This window comes from Miniopterus schreibersii (assembly GCF_964146895.1).
Source record: "Miniopterus schreibersii genome assembly, chromosome: 1".
Classification (NCBI taxonomy): domain Eukaryota; kingdom Metazoa; phylum Chordata; class Mammalia; order Chiroptera; family Miniopteridae; genus Miniopterus; species Miniopterus schreibersii.
This window is the reverse complement of record NC_138101.1, coordinates 66,620,351-66,637,612: the sequence shown is the minus strand read 5'-3', so window position 1 is coordinate 66,637,612 and position 17,262 is coordinate 66,620,351. Positions and strand designations below refer to the sequence as shown.

The 17,262-nt window shown below is 42.6% G+C and overlaps 2 protein-coding genes across 5 annotated transcripts in view; one reads left to right on the top strand and one right to left on the bottom strand.

The window, feature by feature from the left end:
• LOC308563795 (uncharacterized protein) overlaps window positions 1–17,262 on the top strand; it is an 87,793-nt gene that overhangs the window by 56,516 nt on the left and 14,015 nt on the right. Inside the window, exons 5-7 of one of the 3 annotated variants that reach the window (XR_013999845.1) lie at window positions 7,104–7,300; window positions 7,408–7,889; window positions 9,527–9,642. Coding sequence is in view for 2 of the 3 variants with exons in the window: in XM_081151252.1 (XP_081007378.1) it covers window positions 7,700–7,889; window positions 9,527–9,608 (272 nt within the window). In the remaining variant the exon portion in view is untranslated. Of the gene's footprint in view, window positions 1–7,103; window positions 7,890–9,526; window positions 9,643–17,262 lie in introns of those variants that run through there. The other 2 variants (XM_081151252.1, XM_081151251.1) reach the window with 2 other exon arrangements.
• Window positions 2,995–17,262, bottom strand: part of SGMS2 (sphingomyelin synthase 2) — an 81,811-nt gene continuing 67,543 nt past the window's right edge. For both annotated transcript variants that reach the window (XM_081151226.1, XM_081151227.1), the window contains exons 5-7: window positions 13,527–13,680; window positions 8,556–8,722; window positions 2,995–7,303 (exon numbers count right to left, since the gene is read on the bottom strand). In XM_081151226.1, coding sequence (XP_081007352.1) covers window positions 7,100–7,303; window positions 8,556–8,722; window positions 13,527–13,680 — 525 coding nt within the window. In that variant the 3' untranslated portion in view covers window positions 2,995–7,099. The remainder of the gene's footprint in view (window positions 7,304–8,555; window positions 8,723–13,526; window positions 13,681–17,262) is intronic.

The window sequence follows — 17,262 nt, the reverse complement described above, 5'->3', positions numbered from 1 at the left end:
ACAGCAGTTTCCCAAACTAAGACATTAGGGAAATGTCTTTCTCCCAGGGTCAAATATAAACATTCACTTCAAATCATGAACTAAGAAATGGACCAGGTTTAAAAATAAAAATATTCAAAAGTGCCACCTCCACCCAGCAAAGACCTCAAGACTGGAGACGCTGGGTGTGCGCTCTGGGAGTTCCGTCCCCTACACGCCTAGCGTCCCTCTGCCGTCCCTCTGCCACTGGCCTCAGGCAGCGATGCAATGAATGATGGGAATGACAGTTTTGCCCCACTCACCACACATCAATTACAGGGCATGAGAATAGAAAGAGGAAGAGCACATAGTTATAGATGGCAGGGCCAGAGTTCATGTGGAGACAGGGATTCTACTACATGTGGGCCACGGAGTCTCAAGCACTCCTGACCCTTGCTCTCCACACAAAGCCTCTTCTGTCAAGACTTCCAGAAGAGGCTTTCTTCTCATACATTCCTTGCACCAGGGTGACTCGTCTTCCCATGGTGCAGTGAGAAAATGATGGGCCATGGCCTTCCTGGGACTGGAGTCTGTGTGCTACTTGCCCCATATTTACCTCTGAGTGGGGTTCCGTCACCTGTGAAAGGAGCATGAGACTCACCTGGCAGGACTCCTGTGCATGTTAGATAAGAGGAAACCTATCAGCAGTGCCTCATATATAGCAGCTTCTCAAAAGTGGCTTTTCTTTTTACTGTTTAAGGAACTTAAAGAGATTAGTGCTTGGATCTAAGAATTGAAGTTAATTGTACTCAGAAACTTGGCCAGAAATAAGCACACATACTGGTTTTGGCTAGATTTTTGGTACAGAAAACTCATCAGTTCACGCTAGGACCAAACAATCCCGTGAACACTTTGGTCCTCCAGAATCAATCTGGTCTATATTGCCCCAATTTTGTGCCACCCTTCGAAAACAGGCCATCCAGCTCTCCTTTTGACATTCTCTTGGGACTAAATCCTGAGTTATTCAGAGATAAAGCCTATGCACTGTTATGCTCACCATGTTCACCCGTGTAAGGCTAAGTGCACGATAGTGTCTATGCTGTGAGTGAACCTGCATGAGTTTGCTCTAATCTAACAAACTTGTGAGCCCAACACCTGGGTGTCCTTTTGCTTTCAAGCCCGTTTTGCACCAGAAGCACTGACTTTTCTCCCCTCTGAAATGGAAACTATATTTCAATGTAAGTTGCAACTATAAGAAAAATCAGTAGCATGTGACAGAGAACCTGTTCCAAGGGCCAGTCTGCCTCTTAATAAACTAACTGGCCGAAAAGGGAATCAACTCCCCTAACAAGCAAACGCCTTTAACAAACTGGGGTGGTAACCCCAGTAATTATGACAGGGAGGCCGCCAAACAGAAAACAAGCTCAGGTTCCAAGCTCTGACACCACGAACTCTTTCATCTCATAAAATGGGTTCACCACTTCTTTCTCTGCCTGCGTTGCGGGGCTTTGTGAAGATTAAAGAATGTAGGTCAAGCACAGAAACTGCAAACTGCTCAGCCTCATCGCACGGGCCACGTGTGAAGTAAATGTGCATCCTGCAGACACCAGGCATAAGCCACTGCTATTCTAACTTCCATCAGCAAGGAATCTAGTATCATGCCCGTGCCATTCTTGTATATTAGACAAAAATGCAATGTTAGGTGTCAAGGTATGTGCTGCATCACATCAGCTCCTTGTAGGGTGCTCTCTGGCTAAGGGCCAGCAAAATCAGCATGCTAATGTCTCAGACAGGATGGGACCATCATCGCGACGAGCTTTTCATCCGAGGCCTGGGTGGAGGTGGCAAAAAGGCTCTTCTGATCTATACTCTTTCATTTCCTGATAATCCAAAGTAATAACCAACAACTTAACTTTTGAACCTTATATATCTTATCCTCGGCCCCTTATTCTACTAAACTGCTTTTACTAAATTTGTCTTTGGGGGCCACGCCTTCATTTTTCATCAGGGAGTCCAACGCAAGTCACTGCAATCTACTGTTGCAACAGCTATCCTGTCAAGGGTTAGCTGAGGACATTACCCTGGTGCCCTCTTTGTGAAGGGCGAAGATGACATTTCTTTCAGACTGACAGAAAGGACTCTTTCTGAAGAATTCATGATTTTTGTCTCCTTGTGAACAATGAACAGCCGAATCATGGAGCATGTAACTGACTTTTTTCCTTCTCCATAAATAACCTTATGTTGTTATGAATTATTATTTTCAATCCTCACCTGAGGATATGTTTATTGATTTTTAGAGAGAGGAACAGAAAGAGAAAAAAGCATCCAGCGGCTGCCTCCCCTCCACGCCCTGACCAGGCACCTAACCCTGCAGCCTTTTGGTGCACGGAACACGGAACACCACTCCAAGCTACGGAGCCACCGGGCCAGGACTGAGTTATCTTTTTCACCTTAAATCCAAGGGCAGGAAAAATAACACTCAGTTTGTTTACAGTCCCATTAATTGAAGGTTATCAACTTATTTTAAAAATAGTGCTTGAAAAAAATAACCCACTTGTGGTTTTAATAAGTGTTTAAGACTAAATAAATTTTTTAAATCTTTAAAGAAAACCATTTTTTAAAATTGAAAGAAACAGTAGTACTGATTTTGAAAAAACTGTTGATGTCACGGTGGTTTATTGGGTAAATACAAAGTAGAGGCTCTTGCTTTTTTTTAAAGCAAAGCCAAAGAGATTAGAAACCAAGTACATATATTCTCTTTAGAATAAAAACATAAATTAGTTTTAACTAACAATTAGGCACTTAAAATGTAAATGTAAAACAACATTTTGAAGTACAAACTATAGTTACACTCCTAAATTCCTCCTGAAATGTTTTTTACAAACACAAAAGCACAAGCATGGAAAACATACTTCTAAACAAAGATAATTTCCTCTCTTAAAAAAAAGATCCTGAATTCAAATCCCACATGATAGACCAATGATTAAGGTACTTATGGGTAGGAGAAAAGAGCTTCTGAAATTCACATATTTGATTAAAACATAAGCATTTAATAAAACTATTACAATAACATACAGTATATATCATAATGAAAAATATATGTCAGGAAAATAATGCATTCTAGGCTTAAAATTTTACTTTACAACAAGGCACTTAACACATTGAAACATACAGTAAATTTCCGAAAGAATGCAATAGGCCACCTCTCAAACCTTGTGATATTTCTTTTGTGAATATACTATAATAACATAACCATACATTTTGCAGCATTAATCATTGCATAGGAGGTAAATTAAATAATGAATCCCAACTTGGCAACTAGATTAGCTAATATTTATAGCTTCTTATTCTTTTAAAGGACAATTTTAAATGATAGAATAAAGAACTATTCTTATTCATGATTCATTTAAAACACAGCATAGATTAATGAATAATAAAATAAACCATAACTCATAAGGTATGTATCTGTATAAAAACTTCTCTTTGGGTACCTTAGACACGATTTTCAGTGTTTGGGTACTGAAGTCAAGAGCACTTCTTAATAGACAAAATATTTTTAGCAAGTCAAATGAGTTAAATTATTGCAACACAATGACATAAAAAAAAAAAAAAATACCATGAATCTTTATACAAATAGAAAAGCCTTCAACACATGGCATATTACTTTCAATATGCTTGATTTAAACATGGAAACACATTTATTAAGAAATTCCTTCTTACACTTCCTTATAATACAGAAGTGTATTAAGACCGGCTTAAATTTTTAATCAGTTTTACAGTGCAAAACAAAATTAACAATAAAAAAGAATTTAAAAAAAATGTTCAAAATATTTAAGGAACAATATGTGAACTTTCAATAAAAAAAGAAACCATGAATTATATAGCATGTAAAAAAGAAAAAGAAAGGCAGCCAACCTGGTGTTTCAAAGTAAACAGTGTTGGTAGTTATAAAGGGAGACATTAACGATTGTGATGGTGAGAGGTAAAAATGGTCTGCAAGTTTTCTTGATCAAATGAATACAAGATTAGAATTGCAACTCCCTGTGATCTAAAGTACATTTTCCCTTTGGGAAAGGTTTAAAATACCTTTAAAATAATTCTTTTTGCATTATGCTTTCAGATTATTGAGGGGGGAACCCCCCAAACATGTCTTTTAAAAACTTGAAAGTACACTTTAAAAAGTGGCAAGTTTGTGTTCCAAATCATATATTTCCACAAGGGGGTGCTGGTACACAGCAAAGAATGTGATGCAGCGTCATCCTTAAACCAGAGACTCGCCCTCACTCAAGACAACAGCCTTCCTTCCATAGCAAACCTTGTTTCCCAAGATGCCAGCAAATTAAATAACAAATTCAAAATTACTTCCAGTGGAATCGGGGAAGAATGCTTTATTTTCAGAATAGTGGAGGAGCTCAAAAAATAGAATCTGAAAGGAATTAATTTCCATTTCAAAGAATTTAGAAAAATGGTATAACTTTGAGGAATTATATGTTATAGATACTGCACAGAGGACTAAATTATAGGAAAAGCTTCAGAGTACTAGTTCAAAAAAACAAGAATAATCTATAGGATGTATCTTGATTAGCAAGGAAAAGGAGCTCCAAAAATGTATCTCCAAAGGTAAGATCGAAATTTTTTAAAATTGAGATACAATCGACCCAGTTTCAGGTGTACAACAATGATTCGCTATTTCTATACACTGCGAAATGATCACCACAAAAAGTCTAGTAATTGTTCATGTTTTATATTCCAAAGTGGCATGTTGGGTCAAACCTCAAGTTTGCTTTCAAACTAAATGTAAATGAGATTCACTATTTCTCTTGAAACTTTGGTATTTCCGCCTCTACCTTATTTTGCTACCACATGCTTCCAGGGCATCTATGAGAGCAGCAGTGTCCACATGTGGGGTCAGAGATGTTTTTAAAGCTTCTTTAAAAGATGATGGCATTATTAAAAAAAAAAGAAGAAGAAACTAGTTACTTGACTAAAATGCAAGGTTTAACTGTTTCAAGGGTCTCCAATAATCAACTCACCAGGATTTGAAAAGCTTAAATACACTTCCTAATTTAGTTCGACAAAAAGTGGGCTATCTAAGATGTAGCGGAATAAGGCTCCAAGGTATACCAGGTTGTCTTATTTAAATTGGAGCTCAATATACCTGTGCTGGGAGAGCAAAACCCAGGCTTCGGTGTCAGACACTTTTCCTCACAAATGGACAACAGGAACCCAAAATCAGCATTTTCAGGCAGAACACCTTGTTCTATCACAAGTATCAATATTTAGTAAGAGAAAATCATGTAGAATTATGGCTAACCACACCAGGTAAGGTATAGATATGTTTCTTATTGGTTTAGTAATAAATACCAGGAAAACTACTTGCATTTCAAAACCTGCCAAGAAGGTTTATGGTTTTGTTTCTTGTTTTAAATAGCCAGATTAGAGAATCCTTCCTGGAGTTGAATTCTACTTTGTTTCCGTTGGTGATTCTTCTGTTTCACAGAGCAAAAGCTACACTGGAAACACAAAATTCTAGCACCAAAGGATGATGACCCTTCCGAACACATCTAAGTTTGTACTGCACTTCTCTCATGCAATTTAAAGGCCAATTCTGTATATCCAGACAGGGCTGACTAGGCCATAATGACGAATTCAGGGTTTTTTGGTTAATTTTTCATTCTAAGTGGAGGGAAATTTTTACCTTTGATATAAATGTAACTGCCTCTTTCTACCCCAGCTGGCCCTCTGCTCTCTGTGTTGATGATTTTGTAACCTTAGGTCTTTTTCTAAAGTTACTAGAAATTGTAAGAAATTAAGAATTATCCACAAGACCCAACAGCGTTAAACAATGCACTAAGTCTGACAGCATCAAATCAGATCAAGTCCATCCATTTTGCACCACCTGAAAGAACTTTATAAACAACGAGCCCCCTTTATAGATTAGTGTAACTGCCTAACACCCTGATTCCAACAGTAGGTTATAGTGCAGCACCGTGGTGTAATTTCAGGGTCAAAGTAAAACGACTCCATTGCGGTATGTCTCCTTAGTCCTTCCTATAAACACTCCTTTTATAAGAAGCTGAGCCTCTTGCAAAAAGGCAAGGATGCAATAAGCTTTTAGACTTCATCTTGGTTTTCCCATAACGCAAGAATGTAACTGGAAATGGGTTTTCAGTAAAATGTGACCAACGGTATTTCTGAGTTCCAATGAGCAGCTCTGAAACAGACCTCACCCAGGGCGAGACCTGGGACAGGAACGCAGGCTTGTTCCCCGCGTGGCAAGTGGCACGAGCATCAGTTCACGGGAGTTTCCAGCCCGTGCTCAGCAGCCGGTGCCCTGGGGCTGCCAGGTGCAAATGTCCTAGGCAGACAGCAGGCAAGTGTGCAAACAAAGACCACTGTGAGCGGAAACAGCCCCACGTTTCCTGTGCATCTGTCATGGAGATCTTAAAATCAAATATTTACACACAAGTAAAATCTGTGGGGTGTGTCAAATATTTCCATATTTACTTAGATCACGTTTCTTTAATGTTTTAAATAAAATTATCAGTTTAAAAAAATAAAGTCAAAGTGACACACAGTACATTGGGTGGTAGCAGCAGTACATATTCGCAGACCTACCCCCGACCTTCCCCCTGATAGGGTAGAAATAAGTTCACCCCAAGTTTACTCACAACCCCTGGATCTCCCCCTCACTCATAGGCCTAATGCTCAAATCCACTCTCAACATTAGGTTATTCTATTTACACAGCAGTTGTTATCTGTCCAGATAGTTTATTTAAAACACTGACAAAATTCTTCTGACCTTGGAGGGGAAAAAAAGTCCTGAAAAAATTCTTTAGTGGGGAAAGACTAAGGAAAGGAGGAACGCGTCCTTTGGCACCTCTTTAACAAGCTCATCTGTAAAGTCCCAGGTGGAGGGCTTGTCACCGTGTATGAAGAGCCAGGAGAAGGTAACTTTCTCAGGATGAGTAAAAAACCAGGCAAAGGGCAACACTTTCTTCACCTTTCTAATCATTTACACAAAATTTGGTCCACTTCTTCATTCACCAGTCAGTTCTCCTAAAATAAACAAAACAAAACTATACCTTTGGTTACAGCGCCACCTCTTTTGGTCTAAGAGCCGATGCCTTTGTCTCGCTCCTCAGGTAGACTTCTCGTTGTCCTCCCCTGTCTTCTGGACCCGGGAATACTTCTTGCAGGATGACTTAAAGCAGCCGGGCGGCCAGGACAGTGGCCAGGAGAAGCAGCAAGGGACGGAGCCTTGTACGTTTTTCTCAAAAAAATAAAAGATGGGGAACCACCAGGCACGAGACAAGAAATTAGTCTGTGAAGAGACCTTCAGGTTCTGTAAAAGGCGGGGGGAAGTAAAATGAGACATATTTTTCATGACTTGCATCCTGATTTTTCCCCCCCATTAATTAAACTGTCACTTGCTTTGTAACTCAGCAGGGAGGCGGCAAATTCCGGATCACAGGCCTCTTCCCTGACTCTGATGCAACCTGGTCCCACTGCCTCCCGGTCCCCTCCTTCCCTCTGTGGCTTATGCCAGCCTGCCTGGCTGCCTGCACTTCCAGTGACAGTGGAGACTTGGGAATGCATGTGGCAGTCACCCAAGAGAAGCCACTTTCAGGAAGTAGGAGCGGTCAGATCTGTCGGTCAGGGAAGAGGAAGGGGAGCTCACGAGGTTGAGCATAAGACGAAAGTTGAAAATTTTGTTTCCGTGGTGTCAGCAGACAACTAAATGGAAGATGGACATAGGAGACTACAAAACAGGAAACTGAGCTACGGGACAAATCCACAGAAAGGGCATTTATTAGTGGACACTATGGAACGAGAACTGGACTTAGATCCTTTGGGAAGGACACGTTCCAATCTCTCCCAAATTTTTCAAACACTGTATGCATCAGACAATACGGCGGGACTACCCCAAGGTAAGTAAGTCGTGGCACACAGACTATGTCACCCAGGACACACCAAGGCTAGGAAAGCACAGGGAAGCGGGGTGGGGGGGATGCCATCTCGGGACTGGAGGCAGGGAGTAGTTTGGGAAGGCTTCCCAGAAGAGGTGGCATTTGAGCCAGCTCTTTCAGGATGGGTGGGAGAAGAAGAAAAGTTCACCTGGAAACAGGATGAAATAAGAATAAGGGAAGCCAGAGAGCACAGCATCACCAAAACATGTGCTAAATCCAGTTATTCATAAGGGACTTATTTTGCCTTTCAAAAATAGTTGCCATCTTGTTCTCAAAACTAGGCCCCCTGGAGGCAGGGAGTCTCTCACCTAGCTGCACCACAGCGCTCTACAGAGAAGGCCTTTACATTTTAATTTAGTATATGCACTGCTTTAATTCTTGTATAAACTAGTTGGATTAGTACAGCACCTGCTCTATAATCACACACCGTTTTTATCCTTAAATGTCACATTTGTGACATTATTTTAAGAAGCAATAATGGATATAAGTTTAAGAAGTGAACTGACCTAACCACATACTTGGGCAGCAACAGCAGTTATTCAGGTTAGGCCACCAAAACCCACACTGTATGAAAAGGGCCCCACTGCATTTAAAGACATTATCCAAGGATAATTTCGCTGCGCTCACCTTCTCATTGGCCATAGAGTGGTACCACCAAAACAGCCGCGTGGTGATGTAATAGGCCACGATGACGTCGACAGTGTAGTGCTCGTGAGCTACGAGGATGCAGATGATCCCAGCGGCGCTCAGCAGCCAGCAGACTAAGTGATACCACCAGAAGTGACGGGGAGAATCTGCACAGGAGAAATGCTGGGGAGTTAATAAGATTCCCAGGGAGGGACTTAATGATTGGTCTATGCTAATGGCCTTAATTAGAATAATCTAAGGTCAACAAGTCTCCGGAAGGAGAAAATAACCCAAAATGAGCAGCTGTTAATAGGCTAGGACTTGCTCAGGTAGGAAGAAGGGGGTACCACTGGTAGCAGGTCTACCAGTCATTTCCTGGGGAAGCTGGTAACACTGGAAACTCCAGGTCTTGCCCAACTGCTAAGCTGTTTAATAAGGAAGCAAACAGAATTGTATCTTACTAGGTTGGCTGGATTGACTCACATAAGGAATCCCACTGGAAAGAAACAGTAGGGGGGCCAAAGGAAAAGGTAGTTGTCAATGAACATGGGGGTAAATATGAGAAAGCAGGAGTAATAATTTCAGGTCTTATAGAAGCTTAAATTTCTCCACAGGGAGGAAAATGCATGTGGCTAGCAATCTTATACTGTGACTGCCAACAGCAGCTATAAAGCACGCCCTAGGCAAAGCTCAGGAGTCTTGCCCATTCACTGCTGGATTTCAGCCTTCTTATGAGGCCCCTAGAAGTTCACCACCGTGGTGAGCCAGAGGAGAGCAGTCCCCAGGTTAGACAATGACCGCACCCCACTGCCTTCCCACTGTGCTAATGACACATACATGGAGCACAGCCCATTTCTATTAACTTCTCTTTTTTTCTTTAATAACTTTATCTATTTTAAAACTTTGTTAGCTCACAAAGTTAATAATCTAATAAACTGAAATTTATTTGATATTTCTGTTTACACTTATAGTGACATTTACTTTCAAGTGTGGAAGACTGGTTGAAATGCCGAAGGCTCCGTTTCCACAACTTCAGACAAAATACCAAATCAGGTATCATTCAAATAAAAATATTTTTTTTTTGGGTAAAATGGCTGTTGCTCTTTTGGTCTTAAGTATTTGCATGTGAAAGTATGATTTTCTAATTCTGAATGTGCAACTCAGTACTTCTCATTTGGTCTATCCTGCCTCTAAGTCCTGGCAGATAACTCACATGGTCTGAGAGTTTTAAAGCTGGGAGAGGCCTTGCTCTTATAGTGGGGAGGCAGGCAGGGGGCAGAGCCAGTCCCCATAACTCTTCTGGTTTGTTTAATCTTTAACATTCTGAGCCCAACACTGAGAAATCTGGAGATGTCGCTAAACACACACTCCCCAGAACCACAGCACTCAGCCCTCCCTAGAATCTCACACCTGCTTCCTTTGCTTATTACCTCCTGGCATTCACCTTGAAAGTTCAAAGTGGCTAGTCAACCAGAACTACTTTGTAGCTGTTTATCCAAAAGAGGCAAAGCCAAAGTGGTCAACGAGTAAGGAGGTGGCCCGGTGGTCATTTCACTTCCCATGAAAGTGACAATGAGGTTTTAAGGTAGCTGGGAACCCCGGCACTGCTCTTCCCTAAAACACAGTCTCGGTCACGCTGCCACCGTCAGACCAACTGCTTACTAAATGAGAACGCTGGCTGACCCAAAGAACGGATTTAATGTAAACTACTGTGAAACAGAAACGGCTAGATGGCGATCCCCTCTGCTCTCCACGGTACCCAGAGAGATAACATCAAACTAAAAGCTGATGACACAAATATTAATAACTCCACTGTCTGTGTGGGATCCCAGTCCAGTTGTCACTAGTAATAGAGACAATGGACTTTGTGTGGTAGCAAGGGGGAAAAACAAATGTTTTCTTGACTGGCAGGACATATGGTACTAGGAGCTAGGCTGATTTTATAGGGAACCTGGGCCCCAATGATAATATCTGCACAGCTATGTGAAGCCCTCTGCTGTTTACCTCAAAATGGTCCCGGTCCCACGTTTTCATCTGCTCTCATGACTAAACTCAAATCCACTCATGACAACGGGGCAAACAAGGAGAGTCCAAACTGATCAAAAGGCAGGAAAGCAAAAATATATATAAACGACTCATCTAATTCTAGGAGCAGACTCTTCAAGGAAACCACTGGAACCACCGCTTGCTCAGAACAGTAACAATGGTGTAATTTGGAAAGTGATTGTGTTTCCTAATTGCATAGGAAATGGGCATAAACATGGAGCAGCCTGTTTATGTGGAGAACTGGCTTAAAGGTTGAGTTGTATTAAGGTAACAGATTTGCCATTTTACTTCCCATCAAAGACTGGAAAAAGCAGAATGTAATTCTTTCTTTGCTGTATGTAAACTTACACAATTTTAAAAACCTCAAGCCAGCCCTGGCTGCGTAGCTCAGCTGGTTAGAGCGTCGTCCCCATATGCCAAAGTTGCAGGTTTGATTCCCAGTCAGGGCACATACAAGAATCAACCAATGAATGCAACAATAAGTGGAACAACAGCCCTAGCAAGGTTTGCTCAGTGGTTAGACCATCAGCCTACAGACTAAAGGGTCCCAGGTTCGATTCTGGTCAAGGGCAGGTACCTTGATTTCAGGCTCCATGCCCGGCCCTGTTCAGGGCACATGCAGGAGGCAACCAATCGATGTCTCTCTCTCTCTCTCTCTCTTCCTTCCACTCTCTCTCAAAAGCAATGGAAAAAATATCCTCAGGTGAGGATTAAAAAAATAAAAATAAAATAAAAATAAGTGGAACAATAAATCAATGTTTCTCTCTCTCTCCCCGCCCCCTCCTCTCTCTCAAAAACAAATGAACAGAAACCTCAAGCCAAAATCAGATCTTGGGAAGAAAATGTCTCCACATACTGCACAGCCTTCATTAAGGTATAAGAATTATCATAAGTTGCCCTGCTATTGTTCTGAGGTAAAAGAAAAACCAATAATGAACAATATACCCAGACTATTCCTTAGTAATTCTATAAAATCAGACAACTTGGGCTCCCAAAAATTCTAAACAGAGCTAAGAAATTAACAGTGTAGTCTCTGGAGTCAGCCTGCTCGAGTTTGAATGCATCCCCCATCCTCCAATCACTAACTGCAGACCACAGGTACATCACTCACTTTATGCTTAAGTTTCCTCTTAGAAAAATGAGGAAAAACAGTGCTTCCTTATGGGGTGTTTGCAGGATTGAGTTAATCTACAGCAAGATGTGAGAAGAGTGCCTGGCACAGAGAACTGTTATGTCTACCTGCTGCTGTTAACATCTTGCGCTCTTCAGTTATTTCATAAAACTTGCTCTTGGTTCCTGGGAGTGTTTTCTCTTCATTTCTTTATGGTTTTCAATCCACAGTGGCTTAACTCTTAACATGCAACTCCTCCCTACCCTCATCCTCATGTTCCAGAAGCTTTTTCTGATCCTCAGATTAGAGAGAAGATCTTTTAATTCAAATGCCCCTCTCGCCTGAAAAATGATTGATCTTACATACAGACAGATGGACGTTTTCCCGGCAAAAGCTAGGGGCACATACAACACAAGGCACTCCACCTGCCTCCCAGAACCAATAGCTAAGTATTAGAAATGTAGTGACTAAAATGTAAGGAAGAGACTATCTTCTGCTATTGGTGTGGGGACAGCCCTGGGCTCCTCCCACCCAGGGAACACAGTGACAGGTGCAGGAGGCCATCCACCTTACAGTCAAGTGTGACGAAGGCCACACACTTAACCCGCTACTCTCCCTGCTCTGAGTTCACATGTAGCATTTACAAAGGAAAGAATTCAGAAGCTACACAATTCTCAACAACAACAACAAAGCCATCTACTGCAGAGAATCTCAACAGTGTCATATTGCCCATAACGCAGAACTTAAACCTAACACTCTAGGCAACCTATGGGGCAAGAGTTCACTTCTGATTGGAAGATAAACCCTGATGTCCACACGGCCGTTAAATGAAGCCACACCTGTCTGGATTACCGACAGGCCAAGACCTGGGGGAACAGGAAGGAGGGCAGAGGCGTAGGCTGCCCTCTGCTGGTCTCTGCAGAGGACCTCCTCCTCTACATTATGGTAAGTGAAGAGAACTGAGAGAAACTTCTGAAAAACACGGGCATGGGGTGTCTTGGAAGTAGAGATGACGGTGTCACTGACCAGAGCTTTGTAAAAATGAAGGGAAGCATCACGATTTCACAAGGATTTTGAGATAATGGGCCTGAATATACAATGCCTCAGAAATCTACAAGAATGGGATCAGCAGGCAGGGAAAACCAAATACAGCCCACAGTAAACAAGACACCATTCCAGCCACTGAAGCTGCTGAGATGCACAAGCATTTGTACAACGGGGGTTCAGTGTTTAAATTAGGAAAGACACTTCATTCTGGCCTCCACATTGCTTCTTACAAAGAAAAAGACCGGGATTGGCAAAATGTTCCATGAAGATGCCTATTAAACCACAGAAGTCAGCTGGAAGTGATGAAGTTAGAGTAAGGCAGGACAAGGAAATGTTTTAAAAAGGGAAAAACAGTAAATTATTTGGAATGATGGAAGTTTCATACACAATGGAAGTTTCCCTCAAAAGTAATTTACGTTTGGCCTTAGCACTGGTTCTTTTTGCAATAAACAATTGTTCTCCTTGGTTCCATCATTAAAAAGTTTTTCTTACCTTGAGAAGTACTAACCAAGGAGGGAGACCTTTTGGAGGCATGCTAAATGTTAGAGAGAAGCCAGGGCCATGTTTTAATAAGCCTTCCGTGTTTAAATCACATATGACGCTGAAGTGATTGAAAACTATATCTATCATCTATCTAATTTCTCTTTCTCTCTCTCTCTCACCCACACACACAGAGCTATCAATTCCCATAGAATAAGGGCTCCCATTGGTTTAAGGGCCTGGGGATCCCTCCACTAATCAGTCCGTCAAGCGGGCGAGTTACTTACATTCTTTGATGAACAAGTAAGTAAGCGTCAGCACAACCGTGTGGCCGCTGAAGAGGAAGTCTCCACACAAGATGTGCGATCCAGTTATGGACAATCCTCCACCGGAAATCAACCGCAGGATCCGCTTCACTTTTGCCTGAGAGTCTCCGTTGAGCTGAATGACACAAGAAGATCAGGGAAAAGATTTACAAGCTGATAAAATCGTGTTTCAGCCTAATTTGTGTGATACTTAGAAAGGTCACCAGGTTGTGATTTTTAACTTAAAAAGTCAAAAAGAATCCCAGGAGGAAGCTCCCCAAACTGGGTTTTATTCATGGTATTGGCCAGTTTTAGTGACACGTTTTAAATTATTCAATGCATTACTAAAAATATGTTTTGGTGATACTGTGTCCTTGGGCAAAGCTTTTAAAAATATTAATAACCAATGACCTCACCACAACTACGTACTACAAAAGATCAAAGCTACTTTCCTCTTTGTGGGGGGGAGTCAGGGTTTCGATGGCTAATATCTGATTCAGCTGCACAGCACCTTACTAACATGGCAAGTGTACTCGTACCTGGTGTTAAGCACGCGGCCTGAGCATGCACACAGCTCTGTTAACATTCGGTCAAACACAGGTTAAAAAGGGAAGCTGCGACACGTTAAAGACTTTAAATAGGTTTGAAAAGAATGAGTAGCTCTGATCAGGAAACACACTGCCCAAAGAAATAACCTGTGTTCAATGGCAGGGGGTCAGGGAAAAGCTCCCTTAGACAAGGCTGCAGGAGCCACTAGAAGCCACCATGATGACATGGGAAACAACGATGGGCTGGGCAGGAGACTGAGGCAATAGTCAGGTTCATATCCCATTAAAATGAAGCCTCCAAGAAGGAGGAGTGGGCTGAGTTGGTCAATGTGGTGGGTGCGGAAAACTGGAATACTGACATGTTGGGAGGCCGGATGGAGCATTTAAGACCCATCTCAAATAAACTGATTATGCTGAGAAAATTAAAGGCTGAGACTCAGACTGAGTAACAGAACACATGAGAAGAGAATTATAGATAGAGCATTAATGACTCTTACTGGGGGCCAGGGGACAGCTGAATGACATGTGGCCCTTCATACTCAACACTGACCCTCTGGGCAGCTGCCCACACAGCACGGCCAGCTCACCATGACAGGGGTTCCGCTGTTTACCGGTAAAGACAGGGATGTCTGGTCCAGGTGGATGCACGGTGCTGAAGGAGGGTCAGACAAGCTTAGGCGGACGGAGAGAAATTAAGGCAGCCTCCAAAGCACGTGGAAATCCATCCAGTCCAGTACAATAAGGAACTGGGGCAGGAGTCCTTGCCTAAAACATCCACAACGGGGTACCTAAACCTTCCTGATTAATATCAGTCTTATGGATCTGGAAAGCTTTCCGGGGTTCAGGTGACCCTTGTGAAAAGCAAACATACCACCACTGATTAGCAGCTGAGAACAGGCTCTCCAACAGAAAAAGACGTAAACCAGGATTACAGGGCAGGCTGAGAAACGGGAGGTTTTGAAGAAACTTAACCTTTTTCAAAAGCTTGCTTAGGGCAAGCCCAGATAACAAAAACCAAGAGAACTTGTGTATTTTTTATCAAGAGTTGACAGTCCTTCAAGCAAACAGGCCAAATCATAGGTGGCCTGCCCTGAAGAGACAGGCTCTAGGAGGCAGTAGAGGGTCTGCACCCGAGGAAGGTCAGGACGGCTGACAGCTGCAGGACTGTTTCAGGTGCAGCTCGGGGAAGACGCGCTGCCAACCACATGCAACAAGGGGCTGCGCCCCGTGTGAGGACGGGATCCAGCCAAGCGCTCCACCAGATGAACCACAGCCCTTCAGGAATCCGCCACGCGGTTGGTACAAACAACTGTCAACACTGAGATCAAATAGGAAGGTACATGCGCTCTGACCAACCACTGTGTTCCCAGTTTAAAAGGACTCCTTATTCTTTATTTCCAAACCATAATATTTTTTTTTACCCACTCACTCATCCCAACTCAATACTCTCATTTTCTAAGGGCAGAAACACATAGGGCCACCAGTCCCTTTACTTGGAGCTAGAGGGATCCAAAGGCATCACACAAACTAGGAGCTAAAATAAGCCAGACACTTTCTCTTCTCCCCTCTTTCTTTTAGCCGTGCTGGTGAATGGGGTCTCTGAGAGCATCTGCTTCAATATACAGAACAGAGAAAGGATTCTCTCTTTTTGCTCGGTCTTCTCTCAATTCTTAATCCCTCTATCTTGTCACTGCTGCCCTAAGATGTCAGATCATGCCCAGTGTAAATGCTAAACAGAAGTTCAAAAAAAAAAAAAGAAGGAGGGAGGATGGGTACAAAGAATACAGGGAAATAGCCATGAGGGCATAGAGTTGGGAATACTGGATTGTTTTCTAGTTCTATTCTAGTTCACTGGAACCCCCTATCACACACCACTTAAGACCCCAGTTCGTATTTATTTCCTCATTTTTCAAACACCATTCTATGCCATTACTGGATACAGAACTGAAGATGCAGAGAGCTAAGAGGAGATGCTAAGAGAAGCACCAGTCATAATAGCCAAAGCAGACAGGGCTCAGTGTTCTTAAGGGCTCCTCAAACTGACCATCACACACCAATCTCCACAAAAATAAATAAGGCTCAAGAAAGCCCAACCTGACTCCTGCCAAACCAGAAACCTTACTGCCCACACTGTCCCTTCAATTAAGAGGAGGAGTCTTGGGATCTATGGCCAGGGGGTCAGGGAAACTTTCTCAGGGACTGTATCTATGCCAGCCCGACATTCTTGTATATGGCCAAGTGGGTTTAAAAAGCTATATAATTTCATGTGCAATTTATTTAAACACACCTTTCAGAACACAGATTTGGTGACTGCAAACAAAAGCTTGGGTTGATGGGGCCCTGGCAGGGTAGCTTGGTTGGTTAAAGCATCGTCCCCATATGCCAAGGTTGCGGGTTCAATCCCTGGTCAGGGCACATACAAGAATCAACCAATGAATTTGTATAAGCAAGTGGAACAACAAATGGATGTTTGTTTTTCTCTCTCTTCCTCTCTCTCTAAAATCAATAATAAAAATGAAAAAGAAAAGCTTGCGTTAGTGGTCTCAAGCAAATCCAAAGCAGAGGACTTAAGGGAAGCCAGTGGGTAGATAAGGGACACGGAAGCTAGAAGACTGTGAAAGCCACGGATTTCACCAGGGACCTACGGCATTTATGGCTCCTGTGGGGACCACATCCAGTGAGGAGCAAGCTGTGCTGGGCATCCGTGACTAGATCTGACATCCTCCTATAGCGAGTGGTTTCAGTATACACGGTTCTGTCTGCTTATAGCCACGAAGGGTGTTCTATAGAGGCAGCAACAAAGGGGACAGCCAGATGATCTAACAGCCTCATAACCACAAAATGTAAGGAGCACACGAAGCCAGCAGGCGAACCACATTCAGAATGCAATCCTGACTCCTAACACACTGATCACTTCCCTCGAACAAAGTGACTGTGTTTGCTTCACTGAGTCACGAGTCGGGGACCGAGAGCCTGCTCTGACTTTAGGAAGAGGTCCTGACAACGGAATGTGGGAGCTGATTAGCAAGGATGCCACCAGAGCTCCCAATGTATTCGTAGCTGGGTTATCCAGGGCTATGTTTACTAATGTGGCTTCTGAAAATTGCAGCTCCTCCGAGGAGGATGCTTTCTTTCTGTAATCATAGCATTTCATCCCTGCAAACCTCATC